Below are 25,580 nucleotides of genomic sequence, written 5' to 3' on the forward strand. Positions count from 1 at the left end.
GTTTACACGCGTTGCTCCCTCCCTGCCCGCTGGGGAAAGCCTCCTGCTCCCGCGGCAGACCCACAGGTCCCTCCTGAGCAGCTGGCTTCTAACTCCCCTTGCTGTCAACTTGCATACATGGTAGGGTCAGCTCTTTCCAGACAGCACAGATCTTCCAAGTGATCCCAGAAAAGCAAGTGCTGGACAGAGGTGGGCCCGAGATTGGGCAGGAGGCGTAGGCCTGCAGACACTCCTTGAGGCAACTCTCAGGGAGAGAACTAGGATTCTCATTGATAAAGGGACCCAGCTGATACATGGCAGGAAAGTGCATTTAAATCTTGGCCTCGGGCAGGAAAACGTGATAGAATACTGACCAAATCCGATCTGCCAGCTCATTCCGGGCACATGAATAAACGTCCCCAGCCTACCGTCAAGCCTCTGAATGAAGCCTGGGCAGATGGAACGAGGATATCATTATGAGGAAATGGGCTGGGGATTAGGGATGCTGGCATGAGTTTCCAGCCTCATTTTTCACCTTTTTGAAATCGCCACTCCTTTGATATTCACACAGCATCATGTCGAAGAAGATTGGTATGGTGGCTTTCCGGAGCTCAGCCTCAGGGATAAGTGTCATCTCTAATATAGGTCCCACCATGCCAGGGATGAAGCAGATTTTGTTCTGGCCTGAAAGAGAAGAGGGACACGGACTCATAAAACAGTTTTCCTGATGCACAGGTCCTCCTCAGACCAAGCCTCAGGAAAGAAAAAAGGGAGGCAGGATAGTTAAAACAATAGTTAACATTCATCCGGTTGTTTACCAGGAGCCGGGCACCATTTTGAACACTTTACGCACATTACCACCTGGAGGAGATGCATGTATCATCCCAAACGAGCTCTGTTATTAAGGATAATAACACGGGCGAGTGTAAAGCACGTCACTGTTTACAACGGTTTTCGGTTGCACCACCTCCTTTGCAAATAGGGCCCTGATGGAATATGTTGCTGATGGTAAATCACAGGGATATTTGAAATTATGCCTGTCTGCAACACAACCATGTTTCTGAGATTGGGAAAAATTGCTTTTACCAACTGTTTCATGAAACAAGAAAAGCAAAATTTGCTGCTAAGAATCTGCTATTATAGTACGGTCGATGGAATAGTGAGGGTTAAAACACCACCGAGGGCAGATGAACTACAACTTCTCACTTCTTCTGCCTCATTTCCAGGCATGCCTGTGCCCCCTGCCCTCACTTTCAGCATTCTGGCCATGCTGGCCTGGCTCCACTGTCACAAACTCACCTTGCTTCCTCCACCACCAAGCCTGTGCACACACTGCTCCTTTGTTGACAATATTTTTCCCTGCCTGTTCCCCGACACCTCCCGTTACCACCTGGCTTCCCCTGGATGAGTCCCACTGGGTGGATGTGCTGAGAAAAGCCCCACCACGTGCTCACCCCACCCCAGCGAGGTCAGAGGCCCTGCACTGGCTTCTCATGTTCCATCTTCTCATCCAACTCTGCGACAATGTCTTTATTTGTGGAATCACTTGATAAATGTCTGCCTCCCTGACTGAGAGCTTTGTGAGAGTAAAGACCATGTCTGTTCTCACTATTATATCTGTAGCTCTGAGAACAGAACACATTAGATGCCAAAAAAAATGTCTGTCGAATAAGGAGATAAATTTGTCTAGCTCTTACACTCACTAGCTATATGAGTTGGATACGTGTCTTATAAAAACGCAATAGCAATACTTACCTGTTGAGAAGACCATGTGAAAATATGCCTGTGTGTACCTAGCACAAACCCTGGAAGAATCAGGACCCCGGGGCATGGTAGTGTTGCCTAGTGGTTAAGGGCACTGATTCTGGAGCTAGATTGACTGAATTTGTAAGCTGACTCTACCATCAACTGGCTATGTGGTGTTGGGCAAGTTGATCTCACCTCTTGAGGCCTCCGTGTCTTCATCTGTAACATGGGAGAATAATAGTATTTATTTCATAGGGTTGTTGTGAAAAATAAAGGCATTATTTATTTGTCAAGTGCCCAGGACAGAGCTTGGCATGTGGCACACTTTATGTAGTGTTAGCTATTACTGTGGTGGTGTTTGGCCAAAACAAATCATGCAGGGCAGGCTTGTTGAGCAGAACTGAACAGACTTTGCAGAATCCACACATGAGATGTGGCAGAGCAGAGGCAGAAGAGGGGCATTAGGAACAAAGGGATTTCCTGGGGAGTAAGGGCAAGCACCTCCAAGCAACCCTGTTATTGAAGCTGACACCCAGGTGTTCATCAGCAGCTGCCTCTTTCTCCTCCTGAGTTTCCGAGCCCAAGAAGCCCACCTTGGTTTTCTCCATTGTCAGGCTGAATATTGGTGGTCCTCGCCTGGGGCAGAGAGCTCCCAGAGGTGGGGAAACTCAGGTGGTATGGTGTATAGCCTGGCACTACTGCTTTTGATTAAAGCTGAGGAAAGGAGCCAAGAGGGAGGGCAGCAAGAAAATGATTTTCATTCAGGCTAAATGAAGCTTAATGTTGGAGTATTTCCCCAGAATTCAGATAAAAAAGGGCATCATCCTAGGAATATCTTCAGTTAGTGAGAATGAAATGGTGAAGTCAGGCAGAGAGTCGAGTGAAATATAAAGACATTTCTCCAGGATATCAGCTTCATTATGTGATGAAGCTGGATTACACTTGAGCCTCAAGTCTTTGCTTTGGCCCAAATAGAAAAAAAAAATCTTACTTTCTTGAAGGTTTATAGTAATCGCTAATCTAGGCTTCTGATTTCATCCTTCAAGATCCTTTAAACCCACAGAGGGGTTTTAAAATTCAAAGTTGAGCGCAATAATAAGTAGAAGGTAAATGGAAAACTGTCAGATAAGCCACCAAGGAATGGAGAAATTGCTTATGCAACAAAGGCCTTTAGATTTCTGGAGGGCATTGGGTATGATAAGGGTATATTTAAGACAGTTTAAAATAAAGAGCAGACATGCCGTAGACCAGGGATTTCTTATATACTTTTGACCTGCATTCTATGCAGTCAGTTGGAGAGATTTTTGGAAGAACAGGGAAAGAGGAGAGAGAGATGCTGATCTTTAAATATAGTGTGATCTCAATGGCACTTACAGTGCTCCATAAAGAAATTGTATTCATTTATATCAAAAATGGAATTTCAACACTTTGGATTTTGTGTTCAAGTAATCCAAATGTGTGCATATGTGTATTTTTATACACATAGATGCATACACACACACACACACACACAGAACATATTTGTAGCTAATTGAATGCAAACTCATTTGGAGAAAAAATCTTCATTCAAGAGACACACCAGCTGCTGTATTCGAAAACAGGCAAGGAAGGTGATTGGTGAGAGGGTCTTTTTTATATAATGGAAGCTGAATCTCACTGGGAACAGATACCAATTAGAAAAGGCTTTTAAAGTGCCAATAAGTCAGCAGATAAATCCAGATGCCGAATTACACAGGCTTTGGGAAAGGATCTGGTGGCAGTGAGATCACAGAGAAGAGCTTAGGTGTGTGTTCTCCAGCCTCAGTTTCTAATCTGTACAATGGCCTCACCCATCACATCTCTCAGGAGGAGACTGTAAGATTGAATGTGAAGGGTCTAAGAGCACTAAGATGATGACCAGGCAAAAAAGAGAAAAAGAGTGAAGGAAGGGAGGGAGGGAAAGTGGGAGGAAGGAGGCAATCGTTGAACTCAGCTGAGAATGAAGTTGGGCAGGTCACTGACTTCACGAGGCTGATGTGAGGCAGAGGGGCACTCTGGCCAAGAGTATATCTCTCTAAAGGCTGGCACAGACTCTGAAATGAACAGGGATGAGGGTGAGTTATGAGCCCTTGGATTTCAGAGTCCTGCAAGCCTCCTGGGGACTCTGAAATAAAGCTCGCTGATCAGAAAAGATCACTCATTCAGTTCAAAAGGGGAAGAAAGAACACCGATCTCTGCTCCTCTGTCTGAGGCTTGGAAGAACTCCCTCCTGGCCCTGCTCTGAGACAGTGAGGCAGTTCTCTCCTCCTCACTCAGAACATACCCAGCCCCAGCTGTCCTCCAGGCCCTGCAGAATCTCAGCCCAACAACCTGGGTCAGGTCCCACCACTGCCACTCCATGGGCGTGTGGCTTTGTGGTGCCTGTCATTTAACTCCCCTGAGCATCTGTTCTCTCATCTGTAAAATGGAAAACATAATAATCCCTGCCTGGCAGAATTATTGAGAAGCTTAAAAGACTTCATGTAAACAAAAGGCTGCACATGGTGCCTGGCTCCTTAGAAGGGCTCAGTATGTGTTGATGCTGAGTGTGATGATGAAGATGATGAGTACTGTAAGCTCCGCCTAGCCTGGGTTCTGGAAAAAGCAACATGAAAGCACGTGGTCCAACCTCATGGAGCCCTCTGGAGTATTTCATGGAACTTTTCAGGCGGTCAGTTTATCTGTTTACCTCTAAAGAGCTGGCATGGGGAGAGGGTCAGATGGATTCATCTTCTCTCCCATGGCTGACACTCATGACTCTCTAAGCCCTTCTCTATCTCTTCTAAATATGTTATAATCTGCCCTCAAAGATGTTTGAAAAACTCCAAGCTGATCATGTTGATCCACAGAAACCTTCCATGCCTTCTGTTGCTCTCGGGATGGAGCTCTGCAAGCCGGTTTGGTCTGATGCTCCCTCTGCATATCGTATCTCCCCCTCTCCCCTGCCTGCCTTCCTCTGTTGGCCTGCCTCCCACTCCCTGGGACACCCTGCTCCCTCCTCGTCGGGCCTGCTCACAAGCCCTCCCCTGCCCACCACGCTCTTCCCTCCCTCTCCCTGCCCCCACTCCCACACACCCCTGCAAGTGAATCCTGCTCATTCTCTAATGTCATTCTATCCAAATACAGAAGCTACTGGCCACACGGGTCTTTTAAACACTTGAAATATGGCCAGTCCAAATGCAGATGTGTTGTAAGTGTAAAAAATCCACTAGATTTCAAAGCATGAGTTCTAGAAAACAAAAAAAAATGTTGCTTATCTCAGTAATGTTTTGTATTGATTACATGTTAAAATGATAACACTTTGGAATATGGGGTTAAATAAAATATATTGTTAACATTAATCTGTTTCTTTTTACTTTTAAAAAAATGTGGACACTAGAGTGTTTAAATTTAGCAGGCGGCTTGCATTCTGGTTCCACAGGCGTGCACTGCTCTGGAGCTCAGGATCCCCACTCTTCCCCACAAGGCGGTCTTCGGCTCACTCACTAGGCAGGGGTCCTTTACGGATTCTCTGGGTGATCTAAGCTTCTGCTGTACACCCATTTCCCTTTTGCAACCATAAGTAAATAGCTCTTCAATTAGTCTGTGGCTATTCAATGCAATGGTCATGAGTCCATGAGGTCAGGGCTGACTCTCTCCCCTGTTTTCAGTGGTAGCCCCAGCCCCAGCGTGGTACCTGGCTTTTATAGGGTACTTGCTTTAGTTTCCTGTTGCTGCTGTTATAAATCACCACGAACTTGGTGGCTTAACACAAACAAATGTATCGTCTCATACTTCTGGAGGTCAGAAGTCTGGGTCTCACTGGGCTAAAATCAAGGTGTGAGCAGGGATGAGTTCTTTCTGGAGGGTCTAAGGAAGAAACCGTTTCTTTCCCTTTTCCAGCTTCTAGAAGCCACCCTTGGCTTGTGCTCCTTCCTCCATCTTCAAAGCCATCAGCATCGCTTCTCCAAATCTCTCTCTGACTCCCCTGACTCCTTTTTTCACTTATAAGGACCCTGTAATTGCACTGGGTCCACCTGGATAGTCCGGGATACTCTCACCCGCTTCAAAATCCCTAACTTAATCACACCTGAAGAGTCCCTTTTCCCCAGTAAAGTAATACATATACATACAGGTTCTGGGGATTAGGACACGGACATCTTTGGGGAGCTATTATTCCGCCTGCCACAGGGCTCGATATTTGTTGTTAAATGAATGGAAGGATGGATGCCTCTCTAATCCCATTTCCTATTTCTTCCCAGCAGCTTCTCTCCAACTCTAAGGAGCCAGGCTTGCTTAGGCTGATTGCTCCCCTGGAATACTTGCTCTTTCTCCTTCTTTCTTTCAGTCCAGACATAGGCCACCCTTTGGGGTCTAATTCAAGAGCTGTTTCCCCCGATGGAGCTGTCTTTATTGTCCTTACTTATCTCCCATATGCCTGAACTCCTGAGTCTCCACCACACATTTCATGTTAAAGAACATACACTTAATTTGTTCTTTAAACTTGCAGTTTGTTCTACTCTTACAACTAGATGGTAGCTCTTCCTGGCAGGACAAGAATCATACCTTACACTTCCCAAACTCTCTCACCCTTCTCTGGAGCTTAGTACTGAGCTGGGCACTTTGTAGATGCTTAAAAAGTAATGGCTCAGTTGCTCTCACATCTCCTCCAGGAGTGACCTCCCCACTTGAGAGGCCACGATGACAGCCACTGGAATTTGTCTTTCTTTCCCACAAAGACTGTTAACCCAAGTGAATGTGAGATGGTTAAGTGTAAAGTCATTTTAGCAAAATGTGCATTGCTTCACTCCAAACAGAAATCAAATGTTATGATACTACACTACCAGGAGAAGAACATTACATTTGACATTGTCCCAGGATCCAAAAACACAAATGGTATTAACACTTCAGGGGCTGAGTCCTGGTAACCACATGTGGTCCTTCTCCCCATTAAGACCTCCCTGCACATACCCTTTCTCACAAAAGCACACACACACAAACACACACATCTAGACTTTTCCCTGAAGAATGTTAAACAGTCTTCAATCCTGAGATTAGCTTTGCAATTAGCTATCTTATAATCACAGGGCTGCTCAAGTCTTTCCTGATGAGAAGAAGGAGACAGTGATACGGATGATCATGGTGATGATGCCCTGATTACCTTGGGCATTAAAACAAAATTTTAAAACTTAACATGCATTATGATCTATTCATTATCAGTTGCCTTTGAAAAACAGTTGGCTATTTCACACCCTGTGAACATAATTTGCATATTGTGAAAAAAATTATTAGTAAGAACATTGGACTTGAGGTCAGGAGTCAGGCTCTTTTGCCTCAGCTGGGTCATTGATTTGTTGTTGACCTTGGGAACGTCCTTATGCTCTCTGGGCCTCAGTGACCTCATCTACAAAATTGGGGGGTTGAACTAGATGATGTATCAGGGATGTAACAGAAATCTGATTACCACGGCTAACCTCTGCTTTAGTTTTCTTCTTTAATAAGAAGTCAAAAGACAGTCCAGAGCTGCTCCTCTATTCTTAGTATGTGACTTTTATCTTCATGACTCCAAGGTGGCTAATGCACCTCCAGGCGTCTTTTTGTTTTCCAGAAAAGAAGAGGGGAAAGACAATGGGCAAAAATTGTGTGGTGCTCATTGAATTTGTCCCCCTCCCTTTTGTTTTAATTGGGAAAAGATGTTTTCCTGGAGCCCAAATAGGTGTGTTTCTGCTGATTCTCATCAGACAGAGCTAGGCCACATGGCCATCACCTGCTACAAGACATTGTTAACTTAGTAAACTGTGAGCATGAAAAAAAAATCATGGTTCAGTTAGCCAGGAAGATGGAAAGAATGGCTATTGTGTGGCAACTCAGCCACGTGTGCCACAGACAGCCTCTAGGTTTCACTCTGTCTTGGATATTCCATGAATTGCACTTGAAAACCTACCATTACCCAGTGCAGTGTTCTAACTACATCAGTCCCTAGTGTACACAGTACTTGATCTTGGTTTGGATTAGCAGGTTAACCTCATTAGCATGTTAGGAGAAAGCATGCTAATACCAGCATCTGGTAGAACACAGGGTGGAGTAGGGATGGGAAACCATCCATTCATTCTGTTTCTGTTTTCTTATTCCTGAAGGAGACAGGCAAGGAGAAGGCAGCCATGTAACTAATGAGCGACAAGAAAACCCCTTCATGCTGATATACTTTCCTCTTTCTCAGGAGCTAGGCCAAAAGGTGAGAGGGGTGGCCATCTTTGCAAAAGTCTCCTTTACCTCGTTTCCTGCAGCGGACATCTGTGGCTTTGTCTGACCTCTCCATAACGCCTTCTTCTGGTAATATCACCTTGGATTTTACTTTGGGAAACTGCCTCCCTCGATGGACAGTGGCTTGCAGGGAGTATCCCTGGAGAGGTCATCTAAGGAAGGCCAGTGGAACAGTCTCCCCTGGAGACTGGATCTTTAGCAGAGTGATGCAGGAATGGAACATCCTGAATGCAAACTCGCACCACCAGCCCCGGATCCTAGGGTGGCTCTGGACTGTCCTTTGTAGCCTGGTTCTCCATGCCCTTCCAATAAGTGGCTTCTTGGATTAAGGCAGCCATAGTCGGCGTCTCTTTCTTGCAACCACCAAACCTTGACAAGTATATCTTTTAATTGCATTCATTTATCCTACCGGTATTTGTAAAGAGCAAGGAGTCTGTGATGCTTCAGGACAAACACTCAGGCCAAGGCGTTTGTCCTGAATTAGCCTGTAAACCATTATACAACCTGTACACACCTCTTCACCTCTCTGTACCTCAGTTTCCTCACTGGTAAAATGGTGAATTGGATCAGACCTGTAGCTTCAAACTGTTCTCCAAAGTGCTTCAGGATTTCTCCCCAGAAAATCCTCAGAGGTCTACATGGGGAGCTCAGGAGCAGGCCGTTATAATGGACCCTGGGCCTCCCACCCCACTTCAATTAGAATAGCTCGGCTTTCCTCTAATTTATCTATGGAGCATGAGATTGTTTTTATTGGTCCTCAGCTAAAAATAAATGTTTCAAAAATGCTGGACAATATGATCTCTAACGGGCCCTTCCAGCTCTGATGTTCTGTGATTCTAAGCAGGTGGAATATTTAGCAACATCTTTTCACTCATCAGCATAATTAGGAGCACAGGAAAGCCTGCCAAAACATAGTCTATATCTCAATAAAATCTTCTGTGTGCAAAACAACGGAAATGAAGGACGTCATAAAAGAGCAAGCGGTGTGGAAGGACTGGAGACAAACAAGCACAGGTCCCTGTTTCGCATTTCTGGCAATGCCTGGGGTGTAGATCTGGGAAAGGAAGCCCACCACCACTTTATCTAGTCTTTGCTATTGTAAAGCAAAGAATGCCAACTCATATGCGAACTGAATTGGGTCCCAGGTTTCATTGGGCATATTCAATGTTTTCAAAACTTTCAGTTAGTTATCATCAATATTCATCAACTAGAAAATGCATCTAAAAATTCTGTTTCCTGGCTTCTTTTGAAAGACTGGAAGATGTGACAATGTAGGCCTTGCATTCTAATAGGACAGCAATCAACCAGGGCAGGACCTCCACTGCCCCTTTTAGCCGGGGGCACATCTGCTTCACTTTGTTCCAGGCCCAGCTCCTTCTCCCACATGCCTGGCCCTGAGGCCAGGTGCTGGCTACAGGTGGGCCTCCACTTGCACTATGCTTTTTTATTTTTTTTATTACAGAGTAGTAGTAAAGGAAACATAAAATATTTCTTATATTCCTGTCCTTATCCAAAGTGGAGAAACAAAAAACAGACTGAGAAAGGCTTGCTTTTCTAGAAAAACAGGCAGAGATGGTATTTCTTTATGATAGTGGTTTTCAGATAGGGGTAGTTTTGCACTCCTTCCTCCCAGGGACATTTGGCAATGTCTAGAGATTTTTTTTGTTTGTTACAACTAGGGAGGATGCTGTTGGCCACTGGTGGGTAGAGGTCAGGGATACTGCCTAATATCTTACAACGCACAGGCAGCCCCTACAACAAAGCGTTATCCAACCGCAAATGTTGACAGTGCCCTGCTTAATGGTTTTCTGTGGGTTTAACATGCCCCAGCCCCTTCGTTCATTTGCATCACCTGCCTGGGCCCTCCCCTTCAGGCCCTAGTGATACAGCCCCGGCTTTGATGATCAAGGAGCCAGAACAGGAAAATTAGGTTCCGTTGTGATGGTGCAAGGATGAAAACAATGATAAAAACTCTGACATGGGTGTGGCCCCCCGGGCTTCACTCTCCCAGGTTTTGCTCTTATGATCCTCGTAAATACCCTGGAAGAAGGTGCTATTTCCCCAGCTTAGGCCCAGTGTCGCTCAGTTCCCTTGCTTTGAACCTCATAGCTTATAAATGGCAGGGCAAGGCCCAAGGCAGGGACGTGGCAGTCTGTTCCAGGCTTGGTTCCCAGCTTTCCCTCTGATTTTGCGAGTCAATCCACAGCCCTCTCATCACCAGTACGTGCTCTTAGTCCGAGTCCAACGCTGCCAGCAAGCACAGAACCCAGACTGATAGTCTCTCCACTGTGCTCCCCTGCAATGAATGGACCGTGCTGGAAAGGGCAAGAAACTGCTGTGCAGGAAAACAGATGGGGACTGAAAGACACAGAGATCTGGGGAAGCAAGAAGCAAAGTCTGGAGAGGTAATTTAGGTTGAATCCAAGAGATGGGCAAGTCCTTGCAAGTGCCTCCTCTGAAGAGGGTCAACATCCAAGCCCAGGCAGAGCAATTAGGCAGCAAAGAGTCGAGGAGGATGTACAAACTGGAGGTGAAAATACTTCATTACTCATTGCTCTTCATTAATCCATCCATCCATTCATCCTTTCAGCACATATCTATGGAGCAGGATTCAGGCCTTGGGCAAGGTATGTGGTCTCTATCCTTGTGGAGTGAAAATCAAGCTCTGAGACTTACAGCTGTTTGATCTCAAGGACGTTACTTCCCTCTCTGAGTTTCCTGATCAATGCAAAGGAGGGGGAAATTTTCCATCTTGCAGGCGGTGATGTGAAGATTAAATAAGATCTCCTTAACTCAGACTCTCAATAAATATCTTCCTGATTCCATCTTCCCTTGCTTCCTCCCTCCCATGGGTACCACTCAGCTCACACATAATTCCTGTAACTTCTGGGGTCACCTCCCAGCTTACATCATGTCACAAAAGACCCTCATCTTTCCTAGAACTGATGCTCCCCCATGAGACTGGAGGGTCTTTTGTGGATCACAACATCACATGAGAAGCAGGATGCAGAAAGCCCCACCAATCAGCAGGAAGCATGCGTGTGAGGACGTGAGTTCCCACAGCAGTCCTGCCCTTCCTCGTTCTTGTAAATTCCAATTTGACTTCTTAACCCCTCAGGGTCATCAAGCAGAAGCAGATCCATAGTTTTTCGGGGGGTGTGAGTTGGGGGTGGGCACCCTCTCTCATCAGGCATTTATTAAGGACCTGGGGCACGCACAGTGGTAAACTGTTATTTCAAGCTCCCACTGCTAAAACCCCCGTGGCCCTCCCACAGATGGTCTTCAAGAAGGAGCTTGGCATGTGCAGATGCGTCTGTCTGGATGCATGTGCCTACTCACCAAGCTTGTACCACATATCACGGATGGAGAAGCCAATGAGCCGTCTCATGTCCCCATACCTAGGAGGAACAAAACATGTCTGCTCAGGTACCACCTCAGAGAATGAACCCTCCTTCAGGAAACCCGAACATGCAACCTACTTATTCAGAATTTTGTTGTATTTGGCGTGTGAGAACTGCTCCAGCTGCAGAGAATCCTGAGTGATAAAAGCCACCGCCAGATGAAAATAGTTGTTCCACAGCTGTAAATGAAAGAATAGAGAACAGTCATGGAGAGGGTCTGAAGTGGGAAGGCATATTAAATACTGGGTAACGTGAATAATTTATGAAGATGGCAGAAGACAGAGGCAGAACCAGTTTAATTCTGTGCACTGCAATTTTCTAACTGGCACTGACTCTGAAATTAACATCCCGGCCAAAGGCAGGACAATGGGTGGATTTCTCTAGGCGCTGACCATGTCCCCTCCCTGACCACAGGACTGGGCAAGGAGGAAGATTTCAGGGCTGCTTTTTTTTGGTTCTCTTTTGCTTCGTTTTGTCGTTTGAAAGACAAATAACTTGCCTCAGCTGGGTGCCCTGGCGAGCTGGTTCCTCTGCCCTAGAATTAGAGGGTGATGAGAGAGAAGTATTTCAGGGATTCTCAGCCTCTCTGGAAATCCTCCCTAATTCACCTGACAGTTCAGAGGACCAGCCTGCAACCCATTCTGTCTTAGAATATTTTGCCTTCTCCTTCCCCTTACCTCAATGGTTTTAAAATGTGGCCCCAGACCAGCAGCATCAGCCTCACCTGGGAACTTGTTAGAAATGCAAATTCTCTGGCCCCACCCAAATACTGAATTAGACTCCAGAAATCTGTGTGTTCACAACACTCCAAGTGATTCTGATGCTCATTTAAGTTCAGGAACCACTGAGGGCCCCATTTATATTGTAGGCTTGTCATAATTTTAACATTTACATGATCTGTTGGTGCTAAATCCAAGTACTAACACTAGGACCCACTCCACTGGCTCATGGTGAAATAAAGTTGGTAAAGGGTTCAGCGCGTGGCAAGTGCCCCAAAAGATTAGCTGCAGTGGTGGCCATATTGATATTGGATACAGAACCTGAGAGATGGAGACCCAGACGAAGGCATCGTTGAGCCTCAGCGAAACTTTTCCAAAAGGGGTACCCTCTCTGCCCACTGCAGAGGGCTGCAGTAAAGATGGAGATGATGGGTTTAAAGGGCGTGAATGTCAATAAGAGCTCTGAAGCACTTGTTAGCCTTACTGCTCTTTTCATTATTCCAGTGATTCCGTTGGTACCAAAGCAAATAGTATAACCTGGCTTCTTGGGTGCTCAAGGGCAATTATTACAAGAAGCCATGGCCCTGCAAGGAGCAGGTGGGGGACAGCTTTGCTAGACAAAGACCACGGACTTGCAGCCCCCTCTCAACACTGAATGGCAAGAGGAGGGGTAACTCTGGCTAGAGAAATCACCCGCCATTGAGACCTTCATCCTGAACTCAAAGATGTCCATCAGAGGTTCAGATGGCCAAGACTAAGTAAAAGTCAGCTCTACCCTTAATAACGTCATTACTGCTGCCCAGAATGCGTTCAAATGGGCATGTGGTTCCTGTTTCAGAAAGAAGCAAAGTAAGCGCTCCATTTCTATCCCAGGGTGATATCAGGCACTTTCCCACACATTCTTCTTTTCATCTCTCAAAACCGAACAACTCTTATTAGTCCCATTTTCCAGATGAGGAGACTGAGGCTTGGAGGGGCTAAGTACTGTGCTGAAAGTCACTCAACTTGTTATCTACACAGCAGAGCTGGGATTGGAACTCAGGCCTTCTGAATGACGGACAGGGCTCTTTCCACACTCCAAGATCTGTCTTGGGCTGAGGATGCATTAACACATGTTTATTGAACATCTTCTGTGTGCCAGGCACTGTCACAGTGTGGGGTGGGCCATGGTTGCACAGACAGTAGTCCCTGCCCTTGTGTAGCTCACATTCTGCTGAGGGAGTACGCTTTCCTCTCTCTATATAAAGGAAATATATGTATAAATATAAAGTTTCCTTGAAATTTTATCTCCCCGGAACTGAAAGACCAAGCCGCTCCTGGGGTGCAGGGAGGCGACCTCCTGCCGTATAGCCCCCGTGAAGTCAACTCTCCACACAGACCACAGCGTCACTGCCTTTTTAAAATGTCTTTTTAAAATAGAGATCTTTTTAAAATAAGTCGGATCCTGTCACTCCCTTCCTCAAAGTCCTCAAAGGCTTCCACAGCCCTTCGTCTCTGCGGTAACCCAGCCCTTCCAAACGCCCGGTACAGGTCAGGCCTCACAGACCAACGTTTCAGACCATCTTTCCTCCGTGGCATGCAGGCTGCAGTTTCTGAAAATGTGCTGCTTCGGTCTACTTAAGCCCAGAGCTCACATTCATTCCTATTTAAGACCAGCATAGTAAACAACAAGCCAGGAAAGGGAAAACCCAGCCACGGGACATGGAAAGGGCTATTTTTAAGGTGAGAAGTTCCTGATTTTAGGGGATGTCCTAAGAGTAATCAGGGTACAATAGGAAATAGATATATGACAAAGTAAGTGGAACTGCAATTACTTCTGAGAGTAATACTGGAAATGTCCCCATTGGGGCTGGCCCTGTGGCTGAGTGGTTAAGTTCGCGTGCTCCGCTGCAGACGGCCCAGTGTTTTGTTGGTTCGAATCCTGGGCGCGGACATGGCACTGCTCATCAAACCATGCTGAGGCAGCGTCCCACATGCCACAACTAGAAGGACCCACAACGAAGAATATACAACTATGTACTGGGGGGCTTTGGGAGAAAAATGAAAAAAAGAAAATCCTTAAAAAAAAAATGTCCCCGTAACACATTTGAGAACACACAGGCACATCAGGTCTAGATGGGCCTCCTGCTGGCTTCTATTCCACCGGACTCAGTCCTTCAGAAAAGTGTTTTCTCTGTCACTTCATCCCTGATTTTCTTTTTTTAAAACTGAGATATGATTGACATATCATATCACTCACTTTTTAAACTGTATAATTCAGTGGTTTTGAGTATATTCACAAGGTAGTAAAACCATCCCCACTATCTAACTTCACAACATTTTCATCACCCCAAAAAGAAACCTTCTACCCGTCAGCAATCGCTCCCCACTCTCCCTCCCGCCCCCAGCCCCTGGCAATCACTAATCTGCTTTCCATCTCTGTGGATTTGCCTATTCTGACATTTCGTAGAAAGGAAATCATAAAATACGTGACCTTTCGTGTCTGGCTCCTTTCACTTAACATAATGTTTTTAAGGTTCATCCATGTTGTCACATGTATGAGTATTTTACTACTTTTTATCACCAAATGATGTGCTATTATATGGACATACCACATTTTGTTTATCCATTTATCCATTGACGGACATTTGGGTTGTTTCTATTTTTTGGATATTATTAATAATGCTGCTGTAAACATCTGTGTACAGGTTTTTGTGTTGATGTATGTTTTCAGTTCTCTTGGGTATATACTTAGGAGTGGACCTGACTTTCTTTTGGTTCCCCTCCTTGAAGGTCTTTGTGACCATAAGACCATAGACCCAGGGTCTCCTTTTCCTAGTGGATCAGAAATGGTGCCCCTAGGCACCTCACCCACAGCCCCTGCCCGTTCTGCCCATGGGGCTCTGCAGAACTGACTTTTGGAACTGAGAGAATGTTGTCATGGTCAGTGACTCTGTGCAATGCCCTGAGAGGTGAGCAGTGGCCACAACTAGACACAGGTGGGCACTCAGTGCCTCTGCCCCAAACCTTCTTTGACTCTTGCTCCTGAAGAGCCAAGACCAAATGCACTAACCTGGCTTTTCAGGCCTCATTCAATTTCTAGAGTTTTCTCCCTCAATGAACTGCCTATTCCAGGGAGGCTGGTCTGCTCAGACTCCACAGATACAACGCAAGCACCTTGGCCTCCTTAGCTTTGCTCAGTGGTTCTCACATCTGCAACATCTAAGTCCTATTCTTTCATCAAAGCCCAGTTCAAGACCCACCTCCTTCATGAAGCCTTCCCAGATGGTAGAGCACAGCAGCTCTGCTCAATCCCTTCCTCCTTTGGGTAGCACTTAGTATGTGCGACCACAGATTTTCGTCCACTGGCCCCCACCTGGCCTTGTGCTGCACTCACTTCCTGTGACAGGATCATCCGGTGGTCAAGAGCACAGGCCCCCGCGTCTCACAGACCAGGGTGTGGATACCAGTTCTAGCTCTTACTAGCTGCATCATCTTTGGCTAGTTACTTGACCTTTTGAGCCTCACTTTCCTTACCTGTAAAAGGGAAAAATAATGGTGACCACCATAAAGGATTGTTATAAGTGCTGGATGAAATATGAGCATGAGGGCCTCCACCACAGGCGTGGCACGTGCCAGGAGCTCAGTCAATGGAGCGGTGGTGTGGGTGGGGGCACTGGTTGTGGAGTATTTGCACGTCCAGTCTCTCCAGCTGTAAGCTCCACAAGTACCGAGGGTCCCGTCTTCCATTTATTTGTATCCTTAATGTCATATTCAGCACAATGGCTTGAACACAGCTGGGCCCCAGAAAATATTTATTTATTGATTGCTGTATTGTTAGAGCAATTTTCCAGTTGTTTCAAAAGGTCCCAGATTTTTCTTTCCTCCCTGCCTCAAGCTGCCTGGTGGCATTCTACTACGTGCCCAGCTCAGCTGGCTCAGAGAAGCCAGAGGGGCTTTAGCAAAACACCTGGGTCCCTTTTCTCTGGGGAATAAGTGAGGTGATTTCTGACTGGGAATTTAATATTTTGAAATCATAGGAACAGAAGGTGAGAGCTGGAATAAATTTAAGCGTCATCTGATCCAACTCCCTCATTTCACAGATGTAAACAGTGAGATCCAGATAAACTAAATGACCACCCAAATGCTAGTGAGCGTAATCAGAATATAGTTATTTATAATTAACTCCCCCCAAAATTATAAAAGCAATACACACATGGTAAAAAAAAATTGAATGGTAAGAAAGATTAAACAAGAAAAAGCTGTTTCCTATCCAGTTTGGATCCTAGTCTAATTTCTCAGAAGAAAGTTATAACAATTTCCTGGATATCCTTCCAAAAATTTTTTTTATGTATAAACAAATATATGCATAGACATCTTTTTTTAATAGTCTGCTGTACTTTGCTTTTTTCTCTCATCCATATATCTTGCAGGTGTTTCCGTATCAGCACTTACAGATCTGCTCCAATTCTCTTCTATTGCTGCCTGGTATTCTGCTATAAGGATGTACTTTAATTTTAACCAATTCCCTATTTATAGACATTCAGCTTGACTCCAAGTTGTTTTTTTTCCTCTAGCAACACTGCTGTAATGGACATCATCATTTACACATCTTTATGCATGAGAGACGATAATGGAGCATATGCTCCTGGAGGTGGAATTGCTCAGACACAGGGTCCGTGCAGATTCTGCGGTGTTTGTCTGCTGTCTTTGTTTCCACAGACACTGTCAGGTTGCCTTCCAGGATGCCAATCCCATTACCAGGCAAGTCACGCTATCTCTCTGAGTCTCAGTTTCCTCACCTGGAAAATGAGACTAATCATATCTAAACGGGGTGGTTGTCAGGACTAAATAAGGAAATCGCTGCCTAGTAAACTCCTACTCCGTTTTACCAGTTCAAAATTTAAATTTATCCGTTCAAAAATTACTTCCTGGAGAAGCCGTCCCAACTCGCCATGATATAGGTGGATCTGCCCATTATTCACCCTCCCTGCACCTGTCCACAGGATTTATGAGCTATTTTAAGCAGAACTGATTTATTTTCTCTCTTTCCTACTGGACGTAAGCATCATGCAGGCAAGAGCCTCACCTTTTTATTCGCTGTTGTGTGTCCAGCGTCTAGTGTGGTGTCGACCTCAGCATGTGCTCAGGAAATGTTTGTGGCGCGAGTTCATCAATGAGCCCAGCACTCCGCATGCATTCTTGTTAAATCCTCCCCAGAAACTATGAGATTTGTATTCTTATGCTACCCATGTTCAAGATGAGGAAACTGAGGCCGGAGAGGTTAAATAAGTTGCCCAAGGTCACACAGCTACAAAATGGCAAGTGTATTTCTCTCCAGAACTTGTATTCTGTACCACTCTACTCCTCTGTTAAAATCGCTTTTCTTCTCCTTTCTCAGTTTCCTTCAGCCTTTGTTGTTGGTTAGGGTTTCCACAGTTTCATCTGATGTTTGCAGTCTTTACAGCAGAGACATCAAGGATTTTTGATCCTCTAAGATTCTTTCTCAATGGCCCTGAATTATTATTTACCCCACATTCCAATTAAAAAGAAAAAAAAGCACCTGCACATGGTGCTGCTGAAATGAAGTCAGTGTGCCCTCCGCTGAGCTGCAGTCACAGCTGCCGTGGCCATTCTAGGGGTGCCGTTGATTCCGGGAGTGGAAGCTTCCAGTTATGGACCCAGGTTAGGAACATCAGGCCAGAGGTTGTCTGGGGACCTCAGGCTGAAGCAGCCATTCCCGAGCATGTGACCGTCTTTCTGCCTGGCGGAGCCATCCCACTGTCAGCCTGAGCCTCCCTACGGCAGGGCATGGGCCTCTCCAGGCTTCAGCGAGTGCTCCCTCTGTGTGGTGCTCCCTCTCTTGCCTTTTTTGCCATCACTGTTACATTTCCCATTATAAGGACTAAGCCTTCCCTCATTCCTCCACTAATGGCTGAGGATATTCTAGAAGCTTTTCGTTTCACAGAGTCTCCAATACAGGTTCAAAAATGATCCCAAGGTGATCTGGTGCCCAGAAGCTGATCCAGAAATGCCTCAAGGCCGAGGCTGGAACTACCAAACGCAGAACCAATTAGAGCTTCCCAAGAAAAGAGAATGATCTTTGCGGCAATCAGAGAACTGCCGAAGACAGAAACAATTTTCCTGGAGCCAAAGAGCACATCCCACGTGTAACCGCTGATTTCTGGGTCAAGCAGAGTGTCCAACATAAGAGTCTAATCCTACAGCCAGTCATCGTAGAGCTCTCTGTCCCAGGGCCAGCAAGAGCTGACAGGGGCAGACAGAGTTTCTGGAGCTACATGGAGCTCTCCCCCAGATCTCACTTCTAAGAGACAGTGCAGAAGAGTAGAAATAGCTCGGGCTTTGTGGACAGGCCTGGGGTGGAACCCTGGCAGCCCCACTTAGCGGTTAGATGACCTTTAACAGAATAGTCAGCCACTTCTCTGAAGCTCAGTTTATTCACCAGTAAAATGGGTACATCTCAACCTAACAAAGTTACCATGAGGAGCAAAGTGCCCTAAGTAGGGAGACTAATAAGGTTAGTCACCCTCTTGAAAAGCTTGGATGCTAGAAGATGGATTTATGGCCTGCTATCAAGACTCCAAGATCCTTGAGGGAAGGGCAGTGTTCCACTCTGCTTCCAAATTCCTTAAAGTATATTGCAATAGCCTGGCCCTCTGGGAATTGCTCTTAAACAAAAAAACTTGCTGAGTTGAACTAGAAATCCCCTCTTGGTCTTCTGCAACCACGCAAATGGATGTGAGTGCCAGGGTCCAGCATCCTGAATAGGGCTTGGGAATGCAAATTATTTTAGCCCCAAGCAAAAAACATCACTTCTGTAATTCGCAGGTCTTATCACCTACAGAGTGGCACCCACAGATCGCTTGCTTTCTGCCCTTTGAATCATAAAACCACAGTTCCGGAAAAGATATTAAGGATAATCTCATTGCACCTGCCCCTCCTCTGGACAGCGGCTGCCAAGGCCGGCCACGCTTAGTGATGGATGCTGTTCCCGTTGATAATAAATGCATAATTAATGAAACTGTGAGAAGGAAACAAGGCGTGTTCCAGGCAGGGTACAGAGAACAAATCCATTCTCACATGGGGTGAGGAGAAGGTGGGAGAACAAAGATAAGGTTGAAAAATGATCCTGTTCTGGAGAACTTTTCAATAAATATCTATGGAAGTCTCATTAGAAAAAGAAACATTTCATTCTGTAATGTTGGCCACTTTCCTGTTTTACAAAACCTTGTGGGTGTGACAGCCCTAGGCAATGTCATGGTGACCAGGAAGAGGCCTCTCTACTGTCCTGGTTACCGAGGACTGACATATGAGTTCCCAGACCTGACACATTTAGGACTATCATCATCATCATCAAAAGGATAACAATTATTATAATTATAATGAGCTAACATTCATTAAATAGCTACCATGTTCCTGGCACTGTTCTAACTGCTTTACATTAATTAATCCATTTAATCCTCTCAACAATCCAATGAGGTAGCACTGTTAGTGTCATAATTTGACATTGAAGCTATGAGGCACAGGGAGGTTAAGTAATCTGACTCAAGTCACACAGCTCATAAGCTCATATTTTCCACGTATGAAACCCCCACTTCTCTGGTCATCTCTCAGATACAGATTTTACTGGAGGAAAACAGGATAAAATCTAAAAGAATGGCGTGAAGGACTGATGCTGAGCTTCTCTTGGAAAGCACCCCACTAAGACCATGGAAGAGAGCCAGAGTCAGGACAGCCGGTCTGAGGTTGTGTTTGCCAACGCCCACGGAAAGAGACGAACAAACCAGCTGGCAGTTTTATGGCCAAAACACTGCCCTGCCGCTGGCCCCTAGGTGTGTTGTTCCAAGCTGCCCCTCCAGAAAAGCAACGACCTTATTAACTTCCCTGAACACACTTTTAACCAGAGCCTGCAGACATCTGGACCACACTTGGAAGGGGATCAAACATGTCTGATTCAAACAGCCAAAGTGACATGTTTTGTTCCCACGTCTAGGATTTATAACTCTCACCCTGACCGTGCCGGGCAGTCAACTCAACACAGTGGGGAGACTCCACATCTACTACCCTGTGGCCATGGTGATCTGCGGACTTCAGTGTCGGCCACACTGAGCTCTAGTCCCAACTCTGCCCTGAGATGCTGTATGACTGCAGGCTATCTACCCATCACCTCAGGGTCTTAGTTCCTGCAGCCTTGCAGCTGAAAAGATAATAGTAATAGTAACTAACGTGTAGGGCACTTGTAAGGACTAGAAAGATAACACTCACAAAGTGTGTTTCACAAGATCTGCAGGCGTGAGCCATCAGAAAACGGCAGCTCCTCTTTTTATTGTCACTATAGCTCAGCTGCCTGATTTGAATGCAAGGTAGTGCGAGAGAATCTTGTGCAAAGATAATGTTCATTACATACTTATAGGCTGGTCCTCTCCAGCAGGGTTGTTCTCAGAGGCCTCAGCTCAGGCATCACCTCCCCAAGGAGACCTACTACGTGCCAGGCACAGAGCACAGAGTCTCTGTGAGTACAAGGTCTTTGCACTCATAAAGATTACACTCTACCAGAGGAAAGAGAGAAAACGTGCATATAGACAAATAAGAAAGACGATTTCAAATAACGTTTAGTGCTCTGAAGAGACCACAACGGGCTCAGTGGTGATATGTGACCATGGGAGCGGTGGGGGCCCCTCAGGGAGCAGTCAGTCAGGGGAGGCTCTTGGAGGAGGAAGTGTTCAAACAGAAAGTGGTGGGAGCTTACAGGTGAGTTCTCCCAGCAAGCCCTTTGGCACATTCCAGTCCTAGGAAAACCCAATGAAGTAGAATGAGCAGGTGAGCATCTTACAGCTGAGCCAACTGAGGCACGGATGCCGTCCAGGCCTTGCCTGAGGTTGCTCAGTGTGTCAGTTCCTGTCAGCCCAGCTTGGAGCCGAACTCCTCAGATGAGGAGGCAGAAAACACTGTCGCCCCAGGTCACTGGTTACTCCCCAGGCTTGCACTGCAAGAGATGTGGGGGTCTGGGACTTCTCTGGAGTGGGGGCCTTCTCACATCTCCAGCCAGAGGTAGCAATCTGGGTTTTTCGGTGAAGCTGTGAAGAGTTGGTTCTTCTTGCCTGGGCCTCGAGCAGATGTCTCACTGTTTGCCCCAGGGACATGCTTTGAGGTCTCCGAATCTCGCAGAGGCCCCAGGTCCTGTCTGAGCACTAAAAGTGACTTCTGAAGGAATCAGGAAGTCACAGAGATGTGCTAGTGAGCTTTATTTTTCAGTGTCTATGTGGGTTTGCTTTTTTCTAGGCTCCAATGAATAAAAAAGTAAGAAAAAGTGGCATCCACTCTGATGATGAATGAATGCGTCTCCTCTTTAGCACAAGATACATTATACAGTCACATTTGCATATGCTGCTCAGCTAATGACTCTTTAATCAAGGGCCCAGTTCCAAACCCTGAGCACTTCCCGCCCACACCCCTCTGTGGAAACCTCCAGAGACAATGGCATGCCTTGCATGTGCTCCGGGATGTGTCTGATGGAGCAACCAGCCCAAGACGCCCAAGCGGCCCTGCCAGGTGCCCCAAGCGCACCTCTGGTGCCTCATACTCACCTGGAACTCAAAGTTCGTGTGTTCCAGGAACTTCTGGTTCATGGTTTCTGCAAACTTGTTGATAGCTCTCAAGAAGACCCTAGAAGAAGGGAGAAGGTCACCAGGCCATCTGAGCATGCTACCTCAGGCATCCCTCTCCATGCTCCAGACCAACGTTCTCTCAGGGAAGAGCTCAAAGACCCATGGGAGAGGTCAGCTGACCCACATTCACACCTGCTCACACTGTAGACCTGGGGCCATGTTTGCCCCAGTCTGCAAGAACTCAGAAACTGTCTGTTTGACTTCCTTTAGAAAATCTGTATTATCTTTTATTTAAACTATTACAAGCTTATGGTAGAAAATTCATGCCATCCAGAAAGATACAAAGAGAAATTGCCCCCTCCAAAAACAAACAACACACCACCAAATCCTATCATCTAGAGAAAATCATCATGGACATGTTGATGAACAAAATTTCAAAGGTCTCCCTAGACATATACACATGAAAGAAATTTTAAAGGTACCATTTTTATAAGTGCAGTTAAACAATAAATGCTATTTCACAGCCTTTCTTTCTTACTCGACAATAAATTGTGTGTTCCCTTCCTGCCAGTGAAGTCAGATATACATCATCCCTTTTAATCACTGAAGAGCATTCCATTGTGTGGATGTATCACCATCTATTTAATCAGTCTTTTATTGAGGGACCTTTATTTTGTTTCTCAGCTTTTTCTGTTACAAACAGTGTTTCAACGATCACTCTTCTGTGTACATCTTGCCCCTCCTATATATATCTCTTCTCCAGTCTTCTCCTCAACGTGGTAATATCGATCAAATGTTAGGAACATTTAACATTCTGGTAGCTGTTGTCAAGTGGCGTTTCTCTTTAAATGTCTTCCTGTTCTCTCTTCCTCTCCTTCCTCCTGCCAAGCCTCCTGACTGGTCTTACAGCCTCCTCTCTCTTGCCCCTTCAACCTCAAGAGCACCTTGCCCTGTGGGACAGCTCCAATCATGTCAATCACCCACTTCAGTGGCTCCCCACTGCTCACAGGATAAGTCCAAACTCTTCCTCTTGTCAGCCAATGCCCTCTATGATTGGATCCCACTTTCTGTTCAAGACTCATTTCTCACTATTACCCTATGCTTCTACTTGTTTTCTAAGTACATAGCCATATTCTTTCTTTATATAGAATTCCCTTCTCTTTCTAATCTCTTTAGGGTGGGGTTCCCTGCACCTTTGGGTCCCCCAAAGGATACTCACTGCAGTTTCCTTTCCCAGCATTCACCACGGTCTAGGACGATTTATTTGTGTGACTCAATAATGTCTGTCTCGTCTCCTAGATTATACTTCGCTAGAAATCAGAGACTCCCTCCGTGATCTCATCTACTCTGCAGTCTACATGCCTTTCACTCCCAAATTTATATCTTCATCCCTGGCCTCTCCCTTGAGCTCCAGCTTGCATTCCAGCTCCATCCGCACTTGGATGACTAATAGGCATCTCAAACATACAGGTCAAAAACTCAACTCCTAGTACCTGCCCTCTTTCTCTAGTCTTCTCATCTAAGTGAAGGACAACTCCAATTGCTTCCAATTGCTCAGAGGGGGAAAAATTTGGTAGTATCTGTGACTTTTCTCTCTCTCACAACCTACACCTGGCCTGTTAGCAAAACCTCTTAGAATTGCTTTCAAAATGCATCCAGAATTTGACTACTTCTCAACACCCCACTGCCACTGACCTGAACCGAGCCACCATCATTTCTCTCCTGGATTTTTGCAGTTACCTCCCAATTGCTACATGCTCAACCACGGCCAAGTCTTCATTGTGTGTGCCTGTTTGTAAAATCTTGGAGAGCAGTAGCCAGATCCTACCTGTACTACTGTCTATAATTTTTGTTTAACAGTAGACAATCCATAATTTCTCTATTGAGTGGCTTGTCCAAGGAAAATGCCTATTTGGCCTACCTAAGACACGATGGGAAGCCATTAAAGGAAGTGTTTATTAGAAGATTATTGCTTTGGGTAATAATTGGGATTCAATTCTGCTTGGAAACCTCTGAGGGACTCTATTAGAACACACCTGCACATCAGAAGTGTCCCCTCCAAGGGTTGAAGAATCTGGGCTATTTATCCACTAATGTCAGCCTCTCACTGACTGAAAGTTGCTCCTATTGACATTAAGTCCCTAGCACGTCTGGCCTGCCTTGCAGGTGGGCTGAGCACTCTCCTGTAGTCAGAGAAAGCCCAGAGAATGAAAGCAGCAGGAAGCTCTCAGGTTACATGGGAAATGTCCACTGATGCGGCGGGGATAGTTTGGGTGGGCCAAGAGTACAGGCAGGGCACCTATAGCATCTGCTACGTGGAGCATTGCTTGAAACGAAGCCTGGGGCACCTGTTCATTAAACACTTAAATGTTTGTTGAGCAAAGAAAGCAGTTCCTCCTGGTATCGGGATCACAAGATTTGTACACACACACACACACACACACACACACACCTGGACGTGATTTCCAGCTTTGCCACTGCCCAGCTGTGTGGACTTGGGACATGTTAATATCACCTTTGAAGTCTCAGCTTCCTTGCTTGTGAAATAGCAGCACTGTAACCCCTTTCACAGAATCGCTTCAGGGTTTAATGGCGAATGCAATGGTAAGTGCTGAGTACGGTGCCCGACACAGTGACAACAGTAACGTGGCAGCTACGGCTGCTACAGACCCCCTTGGGTTGCTTCATTCTTCTTCTGAAGGCAGGGACTGCCAGCACAATGGGCAGTCAGAGGACAAGGAGCAGCCAGCAACCTGTTCTGAGGCAGGCAGGACCACGTGAAGACGGGAAAGAAAAGTCGCACAAAATTCACCACCCCATCAGGCCAAAAAGTGAGATTTCTTTGGTTTTGCTATTCTGCCACTTGCTAACATGCCTTTGAAAAACATCTAGATTTTCTCCTTAAGGATTAGTATCCGATTCCTCAGATGGAAATGGCTTGATGGCTGTCATATTATGTATAAACATCTCGGGCTCTCTAATATGATACCAAAATGAGGGGTTTTATACACTCTCAGCAGTGACAAAGCTCTCAGCAGTTTCAGTAACAGTCATTATTTTGACTGTCAGCCTAAACCTGTTTCTAGCTCTCAAAACTCAGTCCAATAGCCAGAATTGATCATCCCCCTGTGCTGCTGGTGGAGACTGGTGGCAGACAGGGACTGGGGGACAGTAAATCAGGTGCCTTCCTCTCTCTGGCTTCTTCTGCAGCCACCCTCTGAGAATCAGAATATCCCTTAACTTTGGTTTCCTGTGTACGGGTTTGGAAAAGTACATCTTTTTTCTCCTCTTTCTTGCTCTTTTTAAAAAGTAATTGTACTTTAATCCTAAGCACTAATATGGTGAAGTGGGTTGAAATGAAAACAGACTCGGCTCTTTCTGTTACTCTCAACAATGAACTTGAATTGTTGAAAACAAAGTTCATTATCAAATCTCAACCTACTACTTCCTGCATCTCATCTGTGATGTTTAGAGGCTCTATAAGGTCAATAATAATCACAGCGACAGTGACCAGTGATGTGCCAGGCTCTTGCTAAGTACTTTGCACAGATTCCTCCCTCCTTCCTTCCTATCCCTTTTTTCTTTTTTAACTCTCACATTAACTCTCTGAGTTACACATTGTTTTCATTGTAGAAATGTGAGTTTAGGTAAATTTCCCAATTGACCTGGCCAGTACATGGAGAAGCAGGATTTAAACAAAGGGATGCTGCCTTCAGAACCTTGATATTCACTGCTATGCTATTGTGTCTACAAGGAAACCTCAGTAACTCTATTCAGTCCGAGTTGTGAGTTCACTTTTATTAACAATAGCAATGATGGAAGTATCATGATTATCATTCATGTACTCTGTGCTAAGTGCTCTCTAG

At 45.6% G+C, this 25,580-nt stretch overlaps 1 protein-coding gene across 1 annotated transcript in view; it reads right to left on the bottom strand.

Annotated features, from left to right (window-relative positions):
* Window positions 1–25,580, bottom strand: part of DOCK2 (dedicator of cytokinesis 2) — a 411,398-nt gene that overhangs the window by 58,743 nt on the left and 327,075 nt on the right. The window contains exons 30-33 of the mRNA XM_070569049.1: window positions 21,694–21,772; window positions 11,466–11,566; window positions 11,326–11,384; window positions 515–663 (exon numbers count right to left, since the gene is read on the bottom strand). Of these exons, the coding sequence (XP_070425150.1) occupies window positions 515–663; window positions 11,326–11,384; window positions 11,466–11,566; window positions 21,694–21,772 (388 nt within the window). The remainder of the gene's footprint in view (window positions 1–514; window positions 664–11,325; window positions 11,385–11,465; window positions 11,567–21,693; window positions 21,773–25,580) is intronic.

This window comes from Equus przewalskii, chromosome 13, assembly GCF_037783145.1.
Source record: "Equus przewalskii isolate Varuska chromosome 13, EquPr2, whole genome shotgun sequence".
NCBI lineage: Eukaryota > Metazoa > Chordata > Mammalia > Perissodactyla > Equidae > Equus > Equus przewalskii.